Here is a 22,209-nt window from a genome sequence, read left to right as displayed (position 1 = left end):
AAGTCCCTGAACCTCTCTAAGCCTCAGTTTCCTCTTCTACAAGTAGGGGCAGGATTCTGATGAGGTTTTAATGAGTTAAGAATAAGCATAACGCCTGGCACTTGATAAGTGCACAGTAAGTGACAATTGGTAATACCATTATGAATCTAAAAAGTATATATGGTCCTTGTAGGGCCATTTGGTCATCTTATGTGATATCAGAACTACCCTGGAATTTTTTTTTTTTTTAATGTTTATGGTCACCATGCCAGTATCTAGCAAAGCATCCTATTTGGGTCATTTGAAGTCATTCTGAGCCTAAGCAGTCTGGAAGTAACATAATGGTGACCAGTAAGTATCCCAAAGCATTTAGGAGTTAGTAACATTTTGGTAATGAAATTATGGAAAACTCAGTTGATAAACTGGCAGAAATATGCTCATGGATGACCAAAGAGAGTCTTTCAACCAAGAGGCTGGGGGCTGTCGCTGGGAAAGGGTAGATAACAGGCTACTACTACGGTCTGAAGGAGCAGAGTGTATTAACCTGCTCAAAGAGAAAGCTGGCTCTTAATTGGGATGAAACATAGAAAATGGAGAGTCAAAGGGCCAGGGGTGGGTAGCTGCTTCCAGAAAGGTCCAGAGGAAGCATGTCCTGGCTCAAGGCCTTGACCTGCCCACAACCCAAAGCAGGTGTGTTCCTCTGAGGAGCTGGACACATCAGGCCATTGCAGCCTGATTCTATTTCACACGGGTTCACACGGGTCCACACGGGTCCACACGGCTCCTTCCCTTGCTTGCCAAGCAGCCTTCCCATCTGGCTCACCCACAGGTAGAGGGCATACTGGCCAGAAGACACAGTTTCTGGTCCCCCTGACAGCTGTACTTTTCATGGGCAATTCATAAATTGGCAATATGCTTTATACATCCATCCCTTATGCAGAGCAGAGGACGAGAAACTGCAACATGGTCAGGATACCAAGGCAGCCCTACCCACTGAGGCTTCTTGGCAGAGCCAGCTGGTTTCTCCCATTCTTATTGCCCCTCCCCCACCTACACCTGAAACATTGAAAACACTTTCAAAGAAAAAAAAAATCAAATTTTATATTTAAGTCTAAAAACTAATTTTCATTGCACGACTTACGTAAAAGCTTGAAACTTTGGCATAGAAATAGTTACTAAAATCAAATTAACTAAGAATTACCTAATGCGAGGATACACAGGCCAAGGATTGTATCTTTTCCAGACATTATTCCACTTAGAATTCGATGGAGGGTGTCAACATCATTTAACAAAAGGGATGCAAATAGGGAATAGCACTCTGGTGTTTGAGGGATGCATCGGTTAAACAAGGGAAAAGATTTGCTAAAAATAAAAGAAGAAATGGAAAAAATGTTTACTTTATTATCTTAAAAAAGATGCTTATTTAAAACTCTCAAGAACCAAGAAAGCATAAGATCTATAGTAATAAAAAGTAAACAGTAATAACATCCTGTTTGCAAAGTACACCTTAGAAAGTCAGGAAGCTGTGCTCTGCTATGGTATGGTCTGGGGGGGTATTGATTGTGGGGACCCACAGAGACCAAACACCTAAACCTGGTGAGTAACATTTAAAAAAATGAAAAGTCATATATTTTAAGATGTACAATGTGATGTTTTGATATACATATATTGTGAAATGATTACTATAGTCAAGCTAATTAACATACCAATCACTTTACATAGTTATCAAATTTTTGTGGTGAGAACATTTAAGATCTATTCTCACAGCAAATTGCAAATACACAATACTGTATTATCACCTATGGACAGCATGCTGTACATGACATGTCTAGAACTTATTCATCCTATGTAACTGAAACTTGTAGCTTTGACTAACATCTCCCATTTCTTCCACCTCACCATCTTCCTGCCCCCTGCCCCAGGTAACCACCATTCTATTCTCCGTTTTCATGAATTTGATTCTACATATAAGTGGGATCATGCAGTATTTGCCCACCTGTGCCTGGCTTATTTCACTTAACATAATGTCCTCTGGGTTCATCCACTACGTGCAAATGGCAGGATCTCCTTCTATTTTTAAGGCTAAATAATACTCCTTGGTATGTATACATGTACCACATTTTCTTTATGAGGAACAACATTTTTGACTCTCCTGTCTTGGCCCTTCATAGACACAAACTACCAACTCCAACACAAGAATCCCATTTCTTTAAGGAACTGTTAGGGATGTGGGCTGGACCAGTGTGTCAATGACTCTACTAGCTTTATTCCATCCTCTTTAGGAAGGAGTATAAGGCTTGAGAGCCTTGCTATGAACAGAGTGAGGGCTTAATAAATGAATAATAAATGTGTGATTGATGCTGCAGTTGATAAACATCTTGGGTTGATGAGAAAGTTGACCTTTTTGATCCCCTTCCTGAAATATAAAAATGCCTAGGAATACACATTTGCTATAATTTGGATATTTGACCCCTTCAGAATCTCATGTTGAAATCTGATCCCAGTGTTCAAGGTGGGGCCTAGTGGTAGGTATTTGAGTCATGGGGGCAGATTCCTCATGAGTAGATTAATCTGCTCCCTGGAGAGGGGGTGAGTGAATTCTCATTCTATTAGAATTGATTGTTAAAAGAGCATCTGGCACATCCCTTCCCTCTCTCTTGCTTCTCTCTTGTGTGCCATGTGACCTTCGCGAATGCCATCTCCCTTTTGCCTTCCACCATGAGTGGAAGCGGTCTGAATCTCTCACCAGCAGCAGATGCTGCGCTATGCTTCTTGTACAACATTTAGAAACATGAGCCAAATAAACCTCTTCTCTTTATCAATGACCCGGCCCCAGGTGTTCCTTTATAGCAACACAAACAGACTAAGACAACATTCCAATGCATCCTGATGAGGCCACCAATACTTTCACAGGGTCCTGCTCTTCCTTTTTTCCATGCGCCCCAAACAGTAGAAATAATTTCAACCCAAGAAGTGCCAAATTCCTTAACAAATTGCTCAAAACCTTGTCACCAATCATTCTGTGAAATGTATGAGGATGACACTAGGGAGAACCCAAATGCAAACAATATCGCATTGCCATGAAGAAAAAAAATGACTTCCAAAACTTGCAATAAAGCACAACATAGAACATGTGGAAGAATCTATCTCAGGAAGTCACGATACTACAGAAAGAGTTCCTGAGTCACTGGATAGTGGTTCAACAGAAGAGTAACACAACAGAGCAATTCCTTAAATAAAGTTTCTGAAGAGGCAATACATTCATAAGGCTCAAATTCCAGAAAGTTTAATAGGCTGAATCCCAAGAGGCTACCTTTGTCCCCAGGCCACTGAAGTACCTTTCCTCACAGGGACCCACTGCTTTTGCTCGCTCAAGTATGATTCTAGAGACTTTTTTTTTAGCATATGTAAATGTACTAGGAAGTTTAAATGGAAGTTTGCAGCTGAGATCAAAGATGATGAAAATTATGCTCTAAAATGAGACACCAGACCTCACCATTCAGAGCTTGCCAAAAAAGAGGTGGGAGAAAACTGTTTAGATCATTCTTAAACCTGCACACACACTGAGAACATAAAAGTGCTGGGAGTTGATGAGAAGAGTATTTTAAAAATTAAACTTTTAATTTTTGGATAATAATTATGGGGTTACAGAAAGATGGCCAAGATGGGGTAAGAGTTCCTGTGTACCCCTCCCTCACTCCCCCTAATGTTAACACCTTACATAACCACAATACCTTTGTGAGAGCTAGGATTTAACACTGGTGCTATACCACTAACTCAATAACAGCCTTTACTTGGATTTCACCATTTTCCACTAACAACCCTTTTCTATTGCAGGATCCAATTCAGGAGACCACATTGCATTTGGTTGTCATGTCTCCTCTTTGGTCTCTGAGGTTTTGGTTTTTCCTTACATCTCATGACCTTGGTATTTCTGAAGATTCATGGTCAGGTAGTTTGTAAAACGCCCATCAATGTGTAGAATTTCCCTCATGTTTTCTCATGATTAGACTGCAGTTATAGGTTTTGGGGAGCATTACTACAGAGGTGAAGTACCCTTCTCAAAGAATGCTATCAGTGAACATGACAGCAACATGACATCGCTGGTCATGTTGCCTTGATCATGTGGTTAAGGTGGTACCTTCCAGGTTTCTCCACTGTAGAGTTACTATTTTTCTCTCTCCACACTCTATTCTTTGGAATTGAATCACTAAATCTGGGCCACTCTCAAGGGGAGGGAAATTCAGCTTCATTTCCTGGAGGGAGAAGAATCTACACATATTATTTGGGATTCCTTTTTTTTTTTGAGACAGAGTCTCACTTTGTTGCTCAGGCTAGAGTGAGTGCCGTGGTGTCAGCCTAGATCACGACAACCTCAAACTCCTGGGCTCAAGCAATTCTACTGCCTCAGCCTCCTGAGTAGCTGGGACTACAGGCATGCGCCACCATGCCCGGCTAATTCTTTTTCTATATATATTAGTTGGCCAATTAATTTCTTTCTATTTATAGTAGAGATGGGGATCTCGCTTAGGCTGGTTTCCAACTCCTGACCTTGAGCGATCCACCTGCCTTGGTTTCCCAGAGTGCTAGGATTACAGGCCTGAGCCACCATGCCCGGCCTATTTGGTATTCTTCTGTAATGAAGATCTATCCCTTCCCCCATTTATTTTATTCAATCATTTATTTATATCAGCATGGTCTCATGGTATTTATTCTATTCTTTGGGTTATAGTCTAACATGACAGTTATATATTTTGTTGCCCACACTGTGCTGGCTTTGGCTATGAGGAGGTCTTTCAGGCTGGACCTGTGTCCTTTTGACATGGCCCATTGTATTTTGTTTTTCTTGAGTACTTCCTTACTTTCTGGCTTTATAAGATAATGCCAGGCTTGGATGATATTTTCCTTATCCAAGCCCCAGAGTTAGTCATTTATCTAAGGAACCCTTGATGAATAATTAGAAACCAAGATCTGGGAATTGGGTACGCTCACTGCTCCTAGGGTATCACTGACCGGGCCTTCTTATAATCAGCCCTAGTATGCAGTTTAGGAATTGCTAACCGGTACCCCTGTGATAAACAAATTTTCTAACTGCAGCACAGTGCTGATGTACAGTTGTCTTTAGCTTACAGTATCCAGTCACAAAGCTATTTGCCAAAGTTATGTAGGTCAGCTCCTTTTCTCTCTACCTACTTCAGTGAAATTGTCATACATTTGTCATTTCATTTGTTGTGGTCTACAATCCTACACGCTCCCAACACCTTAATTTTAATTTGCATACAGTAAAGTTCACTCTGTGTCGGTGTTGACAAGTGCAGAGAGTCATTAGAACAATTTTGAAGAGCTTTTTTAAAAGAGAACTGTCCTATGACTCCATCCCTGTCCCCAAGAAGAAGAGGGTGACAGGTGCCACTCCTGAGTCAGATGAGAAGGGTCCCATGGAAAACTCATAGAGCTTAGGGAATCCCACGGCTTCAGGTCTGAGCTGCCCTGAGAAATCTGGAGGGTGAGGGGCTTTGGCAGCAGAGTAGAGGGCTACAGTCCGGGAGCTGACAGCCCTCAGGGCATTTGTCAGGGTGAAGGGTGTGTGAGGGCTTCCTGAGGTCCAGACGTGGACCACGTCTGCACGAGGCCCGAAGTGGGGTTGCCGTAGATCGTGTCTCAGACAGCCACATGGAAGGCCATGGTGACCTTGGCAGAAGGAACCTGGAGGTGGCTGCTCTATGCCTCAAGGCTGAGGAGGGCCTCCCCAGTGGCCAGCCAGAGCAGAGATGCACTGGACTATGTGCAGGGCACGGCAGCTGAGGGGCCCCAGAGAACCCAAAAGGTGCCCATGAGAGAAACAGCTGGCTGGGACAGCTCCCAAGCCCAGAGAACGCTGGTGCTAGCACCAGTCAAGTAAGGTCTTTAGCTTTTCTACATATTTGGAATAACTTTTTCAATGAATAAAAAAAAAATGCATTGGGGGGACTGCATTACATCTATAGAGCAATTTGGGAGAAGTGACATTTTCACAAGATTAAAGCATCCAGTTCATGAATAAGGTGTATTTCTCCACCTATTCCGGTTGTTCTTTAATTTGTCTCAGTAAGATCTTAAAGTTTTCAGTTGAGGTCTTACATGTCTTCTGTTAATTTTATTCCTGAGTATTCTGTATTTTTTCAATTCTGCTGAAGATGGACTTAAAAACTTATTTCTTAATTGTTTCCTGCTAATATAGAGAAATACAATTTGATTTCTATCTTGCACCTTTGCTCAATTTCTTGGTAGTTATTTTGTAGATTCCTTTGGACATTTCTATGTAAATAATAAGGTCATCTGTAAATAAAGATGATTTTATTTTTTTATTTCTTTTTCCTTATTTTATTGCAATTTCTAGGACTTCCATTACAAAGTAGAATAGAAGTAGTAAGAGCAGATATCCAGGGTCTTGTATCTAATCTTAGGTGGAAAGCATTCAATAATTCACCATTAAGCATAATATTAACTGTAGATTTCTCAGATATGCCTTTTATCAGACCGAGAGAGTTATCAGCCATTCCTAGATTACCAGCCTCTTATTTTTTTAAAACAGCTAAATAGTGTTACATTAAATGATATACATAATTTAAGAAGCCCTCTATTGACAGCCATTTAGATTATTCTCAATCTTTTGATATTATAAATACTACAGTGAATAACCCTAAACAAATGCCATTTCACACTGGTACAAGTATACAGGTATATGATATACCTGTATATTAAATTTCTAGAAGCAAAACTGCTTGATTAGAAGGTATATGTACATTCATAACTGGATATTGATGAATTAAACTCCTTAGGACACTGCCTCAGCAATGTGAGAAAGTGCCTATTTCCCCACACCCTTGCCAATGCAGAGCATTATCAAACCTTTAGACGTTGCCAGTCTACTAGGTGAAAGAAAACATTAAAGAATTTCCTCCATCATAAGGGAGGCCTCTTCTATAATTAAGAAATGTGCTTTTTCTGTAAAGCATCTATTCACATTATTATCCAATTTTTATACTGAGATGGTCTTTTAAAAGTTGATTGATAAGACTTTCTACGGAGAAATTAATCTCTTTTCTTACATGAATTGCAACTTTTTGGCCTGTTAACTTTTATTCTAGTGTTTTCTTGTTATGCAGAAATGTGATTTTTATGTAGTCAAATTTATCCATTTTTTCTTTTATGTCTTCTGGGTTTTAAGCCATAGTTAGAAGCCTACCCTACTCTTAGGTTATAAAAGAATTCTCACATGGCTTCTTCCAGTACCTTCTGGTTTCATTTTATACATTAAAATCTTTAATGCATTTGGAATTTATCCACATAAGGTACAGGCTATGGATCTAGCTTTTCCTCCAGGAGCTACCTGCCCGTCCCAACATATTTGTTGAATAATCCATCTTTTCGTCACATATTTGAGAAGCCAATTTTATCATATATTAAATTCCTCTAAGTATTTGAATCCAATCATGTTTTTATTGGAATTATGATAAATTTATAGATCAACTTATGTAGGGAGAGATGATATCTTATAATGCTGCATTGTATTATCAAGAACATAGTAGGCTTTTCCATTTGTTCAAATTTTCTTTATACTTAAGAATATATTAAAGTTTTTTTCCTATGGTACTTGTATATTTCTTGTTAAATTTATTTCTAGAGACCTTTGTGTTTTTGTATATGTTGTGTGCTGTTGAAAACGAATCTTTTTAAAATATATGAATGCTACAGATTTCAGTGTATTAATCTTGTTCCATGCCACCTAAATGAGTTCTCTTATTGTCTGTAGAAATTTTTCAGTTAATTTTCTTAGGTTCCCAGGTCTATAATCATACCATCCACAGAGTAGTAATTTTACCTCTACCTCCTGCTTTCCAATTTTTCAACCTCTAATTTTTTTCTTTTCTATTATTAAACAGATTTCTAACACTCGATAAATCTAAATTGTTTTAAAAGCAAATGTTTTCTGAACTTTCATTTAATGTTTCTGAAAAATAAGAATATAGATTGGATGCCATTTTATTTGTTCCCCCCTGCCCCCACAATTCTCCATAAGACCTTAATTTTGTCAACATGGTTTAGTTAACTATGGTGCTTTTCAGACATTTAACAACCCTATGCTGGTAAAGAGTGACCTGTCTCAGCCCTGAGGGTGACACAGAGAGGCATGTAAAGTGTGGGTCCCCCATGATGGGTGGCTGACCAGCTGCCCACTATTTTGTTAGCTGGGGAAGAATGCATTTTTAGGCCATGGCCTGAGGTTTCTCCACCACTTCTGCTTTTCTTCTTCACACTCGCAAAGCCATGCAGGCTTGCAGGAAAGAACTTGGAGGGCTGCCTGTATATTTAGAGGACGCTGTATACAGAATTCATCCGAGCAAACTGTGCAGTGACATGCACAGGCACCTATGTGGGAGGCTAGAATTCAAATTTATTGGTGGAAAAACCCACGCCTCTTAGATTTTAAATATACGAGGGACTCGAAATACAGTATTATGTTGAACACCAAAAGGAAAAAGATATGCCTGTTATCTTCTGCAGTACTTTTTCACTGTTCTTAAAAGCTCATACCTAGGTACACAAACCTTCTTGATATTCAGCCATTGCTCTAAAGGGGTATGCTATACCTCACGTGGTCGACAGAGGAGGAAGAAACAATCGGTTCAGTCAAAAAGAGGTATTTGGAAAATGTTCTTTGGCCCTATAGCCACACTTCTCATGTTTTCCAGCTTCTCAATCTTGGCACTGCTCTTCCATGATAAACAGGATAATTTCCACCTTAAACAAACACTTGCTTGTGTAGGTAAAGGAAATGGAGCCCTCACGGCTATCTCTACCAACCTCATGCCCTCACTCCCTCTAAGAAAGGCCAATCAACAGTTTTGTCTTCACTTGAATAGTATTGGAAATGTCTGCACTTAAGGGTGAAAAGGACTAGGACCAGCTTGAGAGGTAGAAAAATGGTGACCTTAGGACACACAGATTAGGACTTTTTCCCCCAGTGAGCCTAAGAAGGCCACTCACCAGGCAAAATAAAACCAACCAAGCCTCGACTGTGTATTTTGGATTACCGCAGCCGATGCGGACCCTGCTTGAGTCTGAATATGCCAGCTTCTCCACTTGGCTGTATTGCCTTAACCCTCTCTGCATCAGCTTCCTCAGTTGTAAAATAGGGATGAAAAGAATATCTACAACACAGAGGTTTTCTGAGGCTTAAATAAGTTAATACATATTAACAGCTTAGAAAAGGACTTGGCAAGGATCAAAAGCTCAATAAATGTTCACCATTATCATCACCAGTATCAAGATATGAGCTTCCTATGGAATTACAGTTGCCATCCCATTTGCAGAAAGAGGAGAGTTTATCCAACTCTGGTTAAATTACAACCTTAAAAATTCCATTCTCTTTCAACTCCATCTGCAGGTACAGTTACAAATAGCATTATAGCACACAAATAGTATATAGAAAAAAAATCTTTCTTTCTCAGTGTTAATTTTCCTTCAACCTATTAAAACATTCTAGTTTTTTCCCCATACATTCAGTTATGTTTCATTGAGACTTGTTTATGAGATGTGACAATAACTTGAATTTTGAAAATAAGATATTAGAGAAAAATGGAATGGATACTCTCCTCTACAAATAATTATTTCCTCCTTCAATTACTTATAACACGAACCACTTATTTTAAAAAAAGAATATCAAAAGAAGGGCTATTTTCTGCCTCTTATGCAGTTAAAACCTACTCAAATCTTTTTTGTGTGTGCACCTGCTAGATCAGCATTTTTTGAGCTGCATTTGAAACCAGTTAGAAGAATATGGAATAAATCATTTTTAAAACATGAAATAGAATATGAACTATTTGTGTGAATCATGTGTAGCAAGGGGAAACCTTCTTTTGTAAGATTTCTATTTCTGTTTTATATACATATGTATGTATGAAGGTATGCTGTGTATTGGGGCTGGGACGTGACAAATTTGTCACCGTGGGTCCCAAACAAGAGTTTGATAAACACTGTACTAGGTGGTTGGCATAATGCCTTGTTGGACTTAAATTATCATTATTTATCAGGGACTTTGCACAGAGGTCTCATACATTGTAAACATACTTACACCTTTCAAAAGAATGGCAATGCAAAACAAACGCTAGTCCTTCTTCAGTACATCTCAGCATCCTGATGGTCCCAATAAATATTCACTGTGCTGTTCCCCCTTAGCCATCTGCCATGGCACTGCAATCACTGCTGCATCATTACAGCTTTATTCTACAAATATTTGTAAGGTGCCTACCGTGTGCCAGGTACTACAATAACTCATAGGGATGGATAAGACCCTGCAAAGAATTCACCAAGTATATTCTTTTTCTTTTTTTTGGACAGAGTCTCACTCTGTTGCCCAGAATAGAGTGAGTGCTGTGGCATCAGCCTGGCTCACAGCAACCTCAAACTCCTGGGCTCAAGCAATCCTGCTGCCTCAGCCTCCCGAGTAGCTGGGACTACAGGCATGTGCCACCATGCCTGGCTAATTTTTTTTCTATATATATTAGTTGGCCAATTAATTTCTTTCTATTTATAGTAGAGACGGGGTCTTGCTCTTGCTCAGCTGGTTCTGAATTCCTGACCTCGAGCAATCCGCCCACCTCGGCCTCCCAGAGTGCTAGGATTACAGGCGTGAGCCACCATGCCGGCTACCAAATATATTCTTGATAAGGACCTGTCATTTCTGTTTTCAGTGAGAAGAAAGGTGTGATGCCTACTTGGCCTTGTCCACCTGACCTTTTTCTTATGAAGAAATCTAGAGTCATAAAAACTAACAATATTTGGTTGCAATAAAAAGGCAAAAGTAAATGATTTCTACTTTGTGGTTTAGAAAAATCTGTTTTTGTTTTAGTCTTTTTTTTTTCTTTGAGACAGAGTCTCACCGTGGTGCCTAGGCTGGAGTGTAGTAGCGTGATCACAGCTCACCACAGCCTCCTGAGCTCAAGCGATCCTCCCACCCCCCGCCTTTCGAGAAGCTAGAATTACAGGCATGAGCCACCAGGTCTTGCTGATTTATACTTTGTAATAAATAGTTGGCATAGAAAAAAAAACACACCAACTACTTTATAAAATCATCCCTTTGGTAATAATTCATATATTACATTTTGATAGCTCTAGTGTGTTGTTATTTGAAGACTAGGTATATCTGGATTGTTTGCTGAGTTTTCTCCTCATTTGGCCTGATTTCTAATCTATTGTTAATATGCATATTGTAAATAGTCCCTGCTGGTTTACCCCCTGGCCTACTGCAGACTGTAAACTCTCTGCAGGCAGGGGCTCTTCAGATATCTCCTTTGTGCTTCCTACAAAGCCTAGAAGAGTAACAAGAACACACCAAGCACCCATTAACTTTTGCTGATGGTTAAAGGGAAAAGTGAGGAAGCTTTTACCTTGGCGGGACTGGTAGCCTGGGGCACAACAAGTCTGCTTTTGGCCTCTGGGTGTAGTTGAAGGAATTCAAACTATAAACACACAGAAAGGACCCTGGAAGCAGAAGACACACACAGTGTACCATCTTCCCAGGAGAGTCAGGGAGGAAACCACAGCCGTTTTACCAAACCAGAAAGGAGACACAATAAATTACCCAGATTTAGAAAACAGGTCTATAGGTAACAGAAATACAAAAAGAACAGGCATACAATCTGAGGCCAAATGAGGGCCTCTCTTTCTTACTCTCTCTTCAAATCCCAAATTCAAAACTAAAAGTGACATGATTGGTCCCAAAGTGATCTGAAAGTTATTTGAAGATGATTGATTATAGAAGACTGGTATTTTTAACCTGGCTTCGAAACTAATTTTTTAAAATCTGGCAGATAAAACTTGTAGTGGGTTGCCTCAAATTTCTTTTTGCTTTCCTTTGTTTAAATCCTTACAACATAAATCTGAACAGCGGGCCCAAAGCAAGGTACTTCCGTTACACAAATGCTTTTGGTACAACTTGAGGTATCCCACTGGTCAGTGGAAGTATCCGCTGGCTCCCAAAATGTCATCAAAGGACCCACTCACAGGCAATTCAACCCAAAGCCTGCTACCTCTCCAGGACTGGATGTGCCCACGTGCAGAAAGCTCTTTGACCTCCATCTGACCCTGCCTTTAGGCCAGAATTGTGGGGTGTCCTCTCTCTGTTCTCCTTGGAAGGCCATTCCCCTGCATTGGTGGGAGCACACACAGAGCAGCTAGGGTTTCAGATCAATCTAGACAGACCTGAGTGAAATCGCACAAGCTCAAGAGAAAATGCACATGGCCTTTTCTGCACAAGAAGAGGCACCCACAAGGAAGTACACTTTCCTACTTTCCAGAGAAAGCAGCGTCAGGATAAGTTATCTCATCTAGGTCCTCACAGGTCACCCCCTTACCCCACCCCCGCAACAAGGGGGAAGAGGGAATGGGTCCCTCCGCGCCTACCACTGGTGTGTGCAAAGTGCTGGACCTCTTCCAGGGTGTCGAGCTGCTCTTCAGGACAGCTGGACACGCAGAGGGCCGTGGGGCTGAGCCTCACATCTTCGGCATCCAGGTTGCAGGAATTCATAAAGAACACATGTCTAGGGAGATAGATGAAACAGAAGAATGTCTTAGAGCAGTGGTCACCAACATTTTTTGCACCAGGGACCAATTTCATGGAAGACAATTTTTCCATGGACTGGAGGTGGGGGTGGGGTGCCAGGGGAGGTCTGTGTCCTGGTCCCTAACAGGCTGTGGCCCGGTACTGGTCCGGGGGTTGGAGACCACAGTCTTAGAGTATTCTCTCCCATAAGGCATAACTGTAGGCCTTGAAGAAAACCCACATGCTATCAAAGTTAGGAATTACTAAGGCAAACTTTTATAATCAAATGCGTCAGCATAACTGAGCATTTATTATGCCCATAGAGGGCTGTGCAGCTTGGGAGCCATTTGCAAATGTCAACAGAACTCTTATCTCCAGATTCAGTGTCTTCTGGGGCTAACAATAGGGACTTACCTGAGGAAGTCACTGAGGAAGAAGAAGATAGATTAAACTGCCCGTGGATTGCTAGATCAGGCCAATGCACACACTACTCAACACAATCCACTGAAGGCATACTTGTACCCAAGAGTGTTCAAACATACTTCACAGAATAACTGAACACAGGGAAGAGGGAACTGGGAAGTGGAAAAGAGGGGGCCGAGGCTGAGAATTAAAGGCTTGCCCCTCCCCACTGGAAAGACCCTCCCTGCAGCGACTCAGCTGCTGGGCAGGTGGGCACAAACACCAAACCGGTGCTGCCATTAACAGGTCATGTGCCAGTGGTGGCAGCTCCTGGACCTTGGCCCCACACTTATCCAGGCTCCTGAGATCACAGCAAGGCCTGAGAAAGACCCTGTAGGCTGCCCTGTGTGGGAAGGACCTTGAGGAAGGGTCCCCAAGGCTTCTTTTCCTTCCAGCTGGGGATGGGAGAAACGGAGGGAGTGCAACAGGAGATGGGGAAGAGATTTCTTGGGTGTGTGATAAACATTTTATTTTTAAATATTGTGTTTAAAACATACACAAAATTTGTCATCTTAATCACTTTAAGTGTACAACTCAGTGGCATTAAGTACATTCACATTGCCGTGCTGTCACCACCATTCATCCACAGAACTCTCATCGCTGTCTAAAACTGAAACTCTGCAACCATTAAACAATAACTCCACACTTCCCCCGTACCGTTTTACTTTTTGTTTCTTTGAGTTTGACTACCTTAGGTATCTCATATAAGTGGAAATACACAATGTTAGTCTTTTTGTGACTGGTTTATTTCATTTTCCATAACTTCCTTAAGGTTTATCTGTGTTGTAGTGTGAGCTGATTTCCCTCCATTTTAAGGCTGAATAATATTCCATTGTATGTATTTGCCACATTTTGTCTACTCATCCACTGATAGACACTCGGGTTGCTTCTACCTTTTGGCTACTGAGAATAAAAGAATATATACTTCTCACTCAAAGAGGGATGACTGTTTCTTAGCATTATGTCAAGAATACAATGTGAAATGGGAGCACAGGTCTTCTTTGTAAGCAGCTCCCATGGGTGCAGGAGGAAATGCCCCTAAATGGTCCACACCCAGAAATGGCAAAGCCTCCCACAAGAGCAACACTCAGAAGGATAATAGGCCTGGGCTGAGATATGTATGTGGTGACTGCAAACTTACACTCAGGACCTAGTTAGACTCTTAGGGTTTCTCTGGTGGGGGCTGTTTGATCGTCAAGCCTCAAATATTCTTACAAGGCAGCCTCTACCTTGGAAAATTATAGCCAGGGACTTCTCTCCCCTCCAGGGGACTCTCATCTCTTCTCTCCCCTTTCTGTTTCCATATTGGAGGTGGGGGGCAGGGGGCAGAGACTGCAGCACCACAGTGCCATGGCTGAGCCCCTAGGCTGGGAAGGGGGCAGGACATAGGGCCCCAGCATGCTGAGTTGGGATTCAGGTATCTGACATAGAAATAACGCTGTGAATGATGTAGGGTTCAAACATACATGGCAGCATGATTCGGATAGGTTATGGATAAGAATGGTAGCAACATTTATATATTTATTTATTTATGAGACGGAGTCTCACTGTGTCGCATGGGCTAGAGCGAGTGCCGTGGACTCAGACTACCTCACAGCAACCTCAAACTCCTGGGCTCAAGCGATCCTCCTGCCTCAGCCTCCCGAGTAGCTGGGACTACAGGCACATGCCACCATGCCAATTTTTTCTATTTTTAGTTGTTTGGCTAATTTCTTTCTATTTATAGTAGAGACGGTGTCTCGCTCTTGCTCAGGCTGGTCTCAAACTCCTGACCTTGAGCAATCTGCCCGCCTCTGCCTCCCAGAGCACTAGGATTACAGGCGTGAGCCACCGCGCCCGGCCCAAACAACATTTATTACATCTTGGCTCATGCAATGTCTCAGTGGATCCTTAAAGCAACCTTGTGAGGTAGGTATGATAACCAGTTTAAAAAGATGAAAACTGGGCTCCGTGAGGTTAAGTACTCTGCCCAAGATCACACAGCCGAGAAGTCGCAGAGGCTGAATTTGAACGTAGGACTGAGGATGCTAAAACCTGTACTCTTACTACCACACACAGCGCCTCCCTTTTTATGAGAAAGGCTGATAGAGTTTGGAATGGGAAAACTCTAAACGACTAGTGTATGTGAAATACAGCCTCTCTGTGGTGGGGAATTACTTAGACACTTACTTTCTCAGCGTCATGTCCTGCCCTGAAAGAGGGGCCCCTTCCACTGGGGAGTTCTTCTTGCCACACACGTTGCCAAAGCTGTCGTAGCCGAAGAGGAGTCTTCCGGTGGCTCCAGCCACCACCGAGTAGCCCATGATGAACACCTAGCAAAAGCCAGAGGCAGTGAGAGCCTGGCCAAAGCGCTGAAAACACGGCCCCCCACAAGCCTGAAGATGCTAATACAAATGGTGGCATCGCCGCACTTCTCTCCTTTGGCAGCAAAGTCAGCAGCTCACATCTACTGGGACCCTGCTCTTCTGACCCTGGTTTGGACAGGTTAGGTAGGGAGAGAATTCTGTTGCACTGGAAGACATTCCACTCCATTTTCTTACCGTTTTCGCTTCTTATCCTTTTAAGAGTCTCTCATTTTTTTCGTTTTAGTCTAACTTCAGTTACACAACTCAATTTTTCTCCTCTTGAGGTTGATTCTTGCTTTATCTAAGTGCATCAGGGCTATGTAAATCCTTTCACTGGGTATTTTTCCTTTTTTTTTTTTTGTCTTACTTTTAGGGGATTCTGTAGAGGCAGCACAGTTGATATGTACCAAAATAGTGTTCATAAATCTGAAAATAGTGTTTCGGAATAACTTCTTAAAATACACAAAATAAAGAATCTCAGGAATTCTTTTGGACAAGAACATCTTGCGATCTATCATTTTTATACAGTCTCATAGTGAATGAGGAATATTTGATATTTCAGTTCAAATATTCTATTAATATGCATCAACAGGCCTTCTAACCAAGATTTAATATGTGTCTTCCCATAACACAAACTAGTGTTGTAAGTTTCCTGATACTGTATATAATACATAGAATATTATTTAATACTGTTATATTGACAAGTTCATTCTAGGAGAGAAGATACAGTAAGCCATTCAATAACATAGTGTTGATACCATATGTTCCAAAGGTACATTGTCTCAAAGTCAAATATATTTCAGGTATTCTGCATTCATTACTAACTTAGAGATAATAAACATTCTTTAAGTGCCCAGTGTGTGCCAGAGACTCTGTTCCTGGGGGACACAGAGATGAACAAAACCTAGTCCCTGCCCTCAAGGAAGCCAGCCTAGAAGATAAGCAGGATTTATGGGCTGCAGACTTCGTGGGGAGGGAGGCTTCCTGCCCTCTCCCTGCTCCCCAAGCTCCTCCTTGTCTATCTGTTCAGATTCTAGAATAAGTGGGTCACCTTTCACTCACCCTTTACTTAAAGTCTGTGGATGTAAGTATGACTGTGTGTTCCCATGTGGCTGGCATGGCCAGCTGACCCAGCCTTGACATGCTCGTCTCCTGTCCTTCCACATTGGTGTGTAGCAAGGTCCCAACTAGACTCAGGGGGAAGGAATGGGGTCATGTGCTTCTGCCCATCTCCCCAGTAATCTCATAATGAAGTGATAGCACATAAAGAACGATGGTAAACAAACCTATCTCCCTTGGAAAGCTTGTGGGGAGGAATGGAAAGTTTTTGCAGAGGCTGGGGTGGGATTTGGGTATTCCTGAGTCCCTGCCAATAAAACCACTACTTAAGTCATCTTCGTTTTAATTTCAAATGCGCAATTGCAATCCCACATGAGAGCTGATACAGGAAGTGTGTATCCTGGTCTGGTGGGGCCACCAAGGAGGTCACTGTCAACTGTGCCTGGGGACATCAGGGAAATGGAGTCTTGAAAGGAGAATAGGAAAAGGCAAGGTGGGAGGGGGTGCTAGAGAGGGAAGTAGAGGTAAAGATGGGCCAGACTTTGGAAGTTTCTCTTCTATGTGTTTTATGCGAATATAAACACAGGCTGGGGCTCTTTCTGTTTGTAAGAGACCATCTCTTCTTGCAGCTCAGGCCATTTCCCCCAAGCCTCCTTTGGCCAGCCCTAGCTCAGTGCAGCACCATCAATAATCATCCTGTCCAGCACATCATCGGTCAGGACATCTGTCACAAGAGCCAGGAGCAGAACAGCAGAGGCAGAAAACACACTCCTTGCTGTGCTTTAAGTGCCTGGGACTAGAATAGGCTGCAGAAGATACTAAAAGCCAAGTCAGCTAAGAAAGGACTCTTTAAAACGGAATGCAGTAAAGAGAATGTGGGCATATTAAAAACTTCAGATTTATTTTGCAATTGAAATATGATTTTAAAGCAGTTTCCAGCTTTGTGCTGCCTCTCAGCTAGTTCATAATTCTTCAGGCTATGACGGGCCATCTACAAGTCCCTCCCAGACAGCGCTAGGGCTGAGAGCTCAGTAGGGATGTACTAGGTTTGAACCGTGGAGGTGCTAGGGGAAGATCATTAAATCACATTAACGGCCTGAGACCACAGCTGCCAGGGACACGGCAGGACAGCTGCATTTATACAACTGCGGACGCAGAGGAAAACACCAGCCATCTGTGGAGAAGCTGAGCATAGGGCATTGTAGGTGCACTGCATCTCACACCTCCTAGGGGAGGGTTCCAAGGGCCACAAGATACAACAAAAAAATTTGCCTTTCAGGCCCAACCTGTAACCACATGTGTCTATGTGAAACCAGTAAGTCAAGTCAACAAGTGAACAAATGCCTTTCTTACTTGGAAAGAGAAACAAACATGATATTTTAGGGCCTATTGAAACTGAATTCTTTTCATTTCAACAAAGGCAGTTATCATCAAGCTTTATAAGTTAATCATTTACCATGCAGCAAATAGCATGCCTCAACCTGGCATGGATTTCATGAACATGGCCTTTGAAAATGTTGGGTGAGGCTTTTTGTGCTGTTATCTACAACTCTAGAATAAGTATATAGGCATCAACAGTTAGCATTCAAGAGACTCTCCCAGGACTAAAATGCATAGCCTGATGAAGTTTACCAGCAATCACAAATACCTGGAAACTAGAGTGGGGAAAATCATTTCTTATCTAACTAAAGGCTTTTAATAGCAACGGCCCATTTACCTATTAGCTGCTAAACACAATATACCTTGTGTGTGTGTGTTTAATGTTTAGCTAAGGGAAAAGTAGCTTATTTCTAGGCTTAGTGTGGCTTTTCCTTCGTTAAAGGCATGCGGCAAAAGCTCGAGGAACATTAGACTTTGGGGCGTGGCAGATAGTCAAACTGCTTAGTAAACTTGGGTCAAGAGGAGACACACTGAGGTTCTAAACAAGGATCCCACTGCAAGCTGCAATGGCCATTTCCTAATGGAGTCATCCATCAGAACATGGCCTGCCGCAAGAAGGCAGCCTCTGCAGCCCGGACAAGGATTCCCCCAGGACTAACTGATGTTTATTCTGGGCGAATGACAGAAGTCTCCCACGCGCTAACTTTAAGCTGTTTACATTTTGAGGCATAGTTATTTCTGGACACACCACACACTCTCAGGCCTCTTCCTGGCCAAGCGCTCACACTTACCAAACCAGTCCAAAAGAGAAAGAACAGGAACAACCATGCGGTATCTGTGCATTTCCTATAAATCTGGGGTCGCCACTCTCTTTGCCTGGGGGTTCTCTCTGCAGAAACCTTCTGGAAAAACGGAGAGTTGAGAAAAAGAAGACAGCCAGGTGGACTGCTCAATGTAACCAGTCCCACCCTTCTCCTTTTTTTTTTTTGTTAACGTGGCCACCTGCAGCTATTCCACCGAGCTTTCTAAACACCTGCTCTGTGCGGAGCGGGTGTTAAGTCCCTAGCCTCCAAGTCCTTACCTGGAGGCGCACCCGAAAGGCGGCCCCAAATTCGTTTCCCGCGGCCAGTGGTCTTCCCTGCCTCCGCCCCAGCACCTGAGCAGGGTCCAGGGCTCTCCCCGCCAGGTGTCCCCAGGGTCCCGTGGTGCCAGGGCGGGGGCTGGATCCCCGAGGGCGGGGAGAAGGCAGCGTCCCAGCGGGGCAGGGGAGTGCAGGAGGGGCCTGACCCTCCCCCCGCGGCGCTCATCCCCGAGGCCGAGGCACTTACCGGGCAGTCGGCGCCCAGGCAGTGCATGGCGCTCGGCGGCGGGGAGCGGGCACTGGGACAGCGGCGGGCGAGGAGGGGCGGGCGCAGCGCCGCCGCGTGGCCTCCTCCGCGCAGTTCCCTGCGGCCGCGCGCCCTGTCGCCCCCTGGGTCCGCCTCTCGCGGCGCTGGGTTTCCGCCCGGCTCATGCTGCGGTCGGCTGGGGTCCTGCCGGGTTCGGAAGAAGAGGCCCGCGCGGCGGCTCCGGGACGTGCGTTTCACCGGCGGAAGCGCGCAGGCCCCGGGGCCGAGCCGGCCCGCCGCGACCCGGCGTGTGCTCGCTGGGGCTATTAGGGGAAGTGGACAGTCGCCGCAACTCCTCCCTGAGGGGTGGGGAACGGCGCGGCGGTGTGTTATAACGCAGCCAACAGGTGGGAAGCAGGTACTGTGCGCCGATTCTGTTTTCACAGCTTTACAAGCATTCTCAAATAATCACCAAGGCAGAAGCAAGCTATTGTTATCCCTGATCAACAGAGGAGGGAAACTGAGGCACAGGACAGCGGCGATGCAACTTGCTGGTGGGGACACGGCCAGTGAGCTGCAGAGGCAGGAGTTGAACACAGACACTCAGGAAGACAGGTGCTCCAAAGGTGGCTTCTCTGCAGACACTTCAGGGTCTCCCCCCGGACCCTGCTCAGGTGCTGGGACGGAGGCAGGGAAGACCACTGGCCGCGGGAAACGAATTTGGGGCAGCCTTCAGGTGCGCCTCCAGGTAAGGACTTGGAGGCTAGGGACTTAACACCCGCTCTGCACAGAGCAGGTGTTTAGAAGGCTCGGTGGACGAGCTGCAGGTGGCCACGTTAAAAAAAAAAAAAAAAGGAGAAGGGTGGGACTGGTTACATTGAGCAGTCCACCTGGCTGTCTTCTTTTTCTCAACTCTCCGTTTTTCCGGAAGGTTTCTGCAGAGAACCCCCAGGCTTCGGGTTCTACCAAAATGGGGCCTGAGTAGTTTATCCTGGAGAACCACGGATTCCAGGAACTAAAACAAGAACAGCCGGGAGCAGTGGCTGAGACCTGTAATCCAGCGACTGGGGAGGCGGAGGCCGGAGGCTCACTTGAGGCCAGGAGTTGGAGACTAACCTGGGCGACATAGTGAGAACCCCGTCTCTACCTCCCTCCCCCCCCATAAAAGAGCGAGGTCCAGCTCGCCTGTAGTCCCACCTACTCGGGAGGCTGAGGCAGAAGGATCAGGAGGGTTGCTTGAGCCCGGGAATTCCAGGCTGCAGTGAACTGTGATGACGCCACTGCACTCCTGAGTGACAGAGCAAGACCTTGTCTCTTAAAAAAAAAAAAGAAGAAGAAGAAGAAGAAGGCAACTCTGGGAAGCCTGAAGACTGCCTTGATCTGTGAGTGTGTAGGAGGCAGGTGGGGTGGGATGAAAGAATTTTAGATTCTGCTCTGACTTCTCTCCCACCTTGCCTTGAGACAATCACTGCCTGACTTCACAGTTGAATGGTAGCAACCCCTGGAGTGCCTGGTGGAGGCATCAGCACAAAACGTACTGTTGGGGTGAGGAACGAGCAAAAACAACTGCAGACCGATCTTCTACCTCCTCTTCCCAGTTCTCGCCTCCACCCTTTCCCCCCTTACCCTCAGGGCCGCTAGGTTATGGCTTCCTTTCTGTGCTGCTGCTCCCTAAGGGTGGAAGCCTGACTGGAGGAATGATCTGGTAACATGTCAGAAAATGACAGTGATAGCGTGGTTCTCTGAGCCGGAGACATCCTTCTGGGCTCCCGTCCAAACTCACTGGCCTTCCTGGATGCATGTTTATCAGACAAGAATAGCTCAGGGGGGAACATGGATCCACGGGACTGATAATTAGGCACCTGAGCAGTACAACTACTATAAAAAGACCACAGCTGAATAATACATGCCATCTGAAACTGAATTAGTAGAGCAGGTGGACCAAGATTTTTACATCAGCATGATAAATATATTTAAGGAGATGTATGATATTAGCAGTATGAATTAGGAAAAAGTATGAACCTAAAACAGATTAGGCATGAAGAATATAATTAGAATGAATACTGATGCTATAATAATGTGGTATAAACAGCAGAATAGATGCAGCTGAAGATGAAGTAGGGCTTGGAAGAGCAGTTTCAGCAACTCTCCTCAGCAACTCTCCAAAGGCAGTGGGGAAAGTTTAAAAAAAATAAGTTAGCTTATTTGTAAATTTTTTAATACAGAGGGTAAAACTGGAACAAAAAGGGAGAAATATAAAAATGGAGAAAAAAAATATTTGAAGACATATAAAGATATCAATAAATTACAAACATGAAAGAAAGAAAAACCTCAGCTTGAAAGAGCTTATCTCAAGCAAAAAAATTATATAAAAAATTTTAATTTAAGAACAATAACTTTGAATTTATAATTTTCTATTAAGCCAGACTGTCATTTAGAAGGCGAGGATGTAATAACAATATTCTTATGAAAGACTTGGATGACATTCTTGGAGGAAGCAATCAAACAAGAAGAGAAACAAATTCAGGAGACGGTACACAATAGATACAGGAAGAGAGTGGCCACATATTTAAGCTAAATTTATTGTTGTTGTCTTAGAAAAAAGGTTAGGAACTTGATTCATAGTGATAAAAAACTAAGAACAACCCAAGTGTCCAGGAACTGGCGAATGGCTGTATAAACTGGGATATGTTGACACAATAAAATCCCACTGAGCTTAGTTAAGAAGGAACAAACTTCTTATTTATGCAAAAACATGGATGGGTCTCAAAGACATGTTAAATGAAAGAGGCCAGATATGATAAACTAGGCTGATTCCATTTATGCAACATTCTGGAAAAGGCAAAAGTATAGGGACAGAAAATAGCTTAGTGGTTGTCAGGTGCTGGGGGTGAAGGGAGCCTGGAGTGATGGAAATATTCTATCATCTTGACCATGGGAATGATTATCTCATGGTATGTTTGTCAAAATTTACAGAATTGTACACTAAAAAGAGTGACTTTTACCATATATAAGCTATATTTTATTAAACCTGACTTTTAAAAAATTCTAAAAAGCTAGTCTAGAAACA

General features: G+C 43.3%; 1 protein-coding gene and 1 long non-coding RNA gene across 4 annotated transcripts in view; one reads left to right on the top strand and one right to left on the bottom strand.

Annotated features, from left to right (window-relative positions):
- SLC44A3 (solute carrier family 44 member 3) overlaps positions 1 to 19,254 on the bottom strand; it is a 77,661-nt gene extending 58,407 nt beyond the window's left edge. The window contains exons 1-6 of one of the 3 annotated variants that reach the window (XM_012790982.3): positions 19,140 to 19,254; positions 18,603 to 18,710; positions 15,197 to 15,339; positions 12,427 to 12,563; positions 11,412 to 11,505; positions 1,181 to 1,341 (exon numbers count right to left, since the gene is read on the bottom strand). In XM_012790982.3, the coding sequence (XP_012646436.2) occupies positions 1,181 to 1,341; positions 11,412 to 11,505; positions 12,427 to 12,563; positions 15,197 to 15,339; positions 18,603 to 18,710; positions 19,140 to 19,166 (670 nt within the window). In that variant the 5' untranslated portion in view covers positions 19,167 to 19,254. Of the gene's footprint in view, positions 1 to 1,180; positions 1,342 to 11,411; positions 11,506 to 12,426; positions 12,564 to 15,196; positions 15,340 to 18,602; positions 18,714 to 18,892; positions 19,066 to 19,139 lie in introns of those variants that run through there. The other 2 variants (XM_012790981.2, XM_012790978.3) reach the window with 2 other exon arrangements.
- Positions 19,255 to 19,325: 71 nt separating this feature from the next.
- LOC142861007 (uncharacterized) overlaps positions 19,326 to 22,209 on the top strand; it is an 88,350-nt gene continuing 85,466 nt past the window's right edge. The window contains exon 1 of the long non-coding RNA XR_012917134.1: positions 19,326 to 19,557. This is a non-coding gene — a long non-coding RNA (uncharacterized LOC142861007). The remainder of the gene's footprint in view (positions 19,558 to 22,209) is intronic.

This window comes from Microcebus murinus, chromosome 2, assembly GCF_040939455.1.
Source record: "Microcebus murinus isolate Inina chromosome 2, M.murinus_Inina_mat1.0, whole genome shotgun sequence".
Taxonomy (NCBI): Eukaryota; Metazoa; Chordata; class Mammalia; order Primates; family Cheirogaleidae; genus Microcebus; species Microcebus murinus.
Note: the sequence above shows the minus strand (reverse complement) of the source record. Positions and strands in the feature narration are given on the sequence as shown.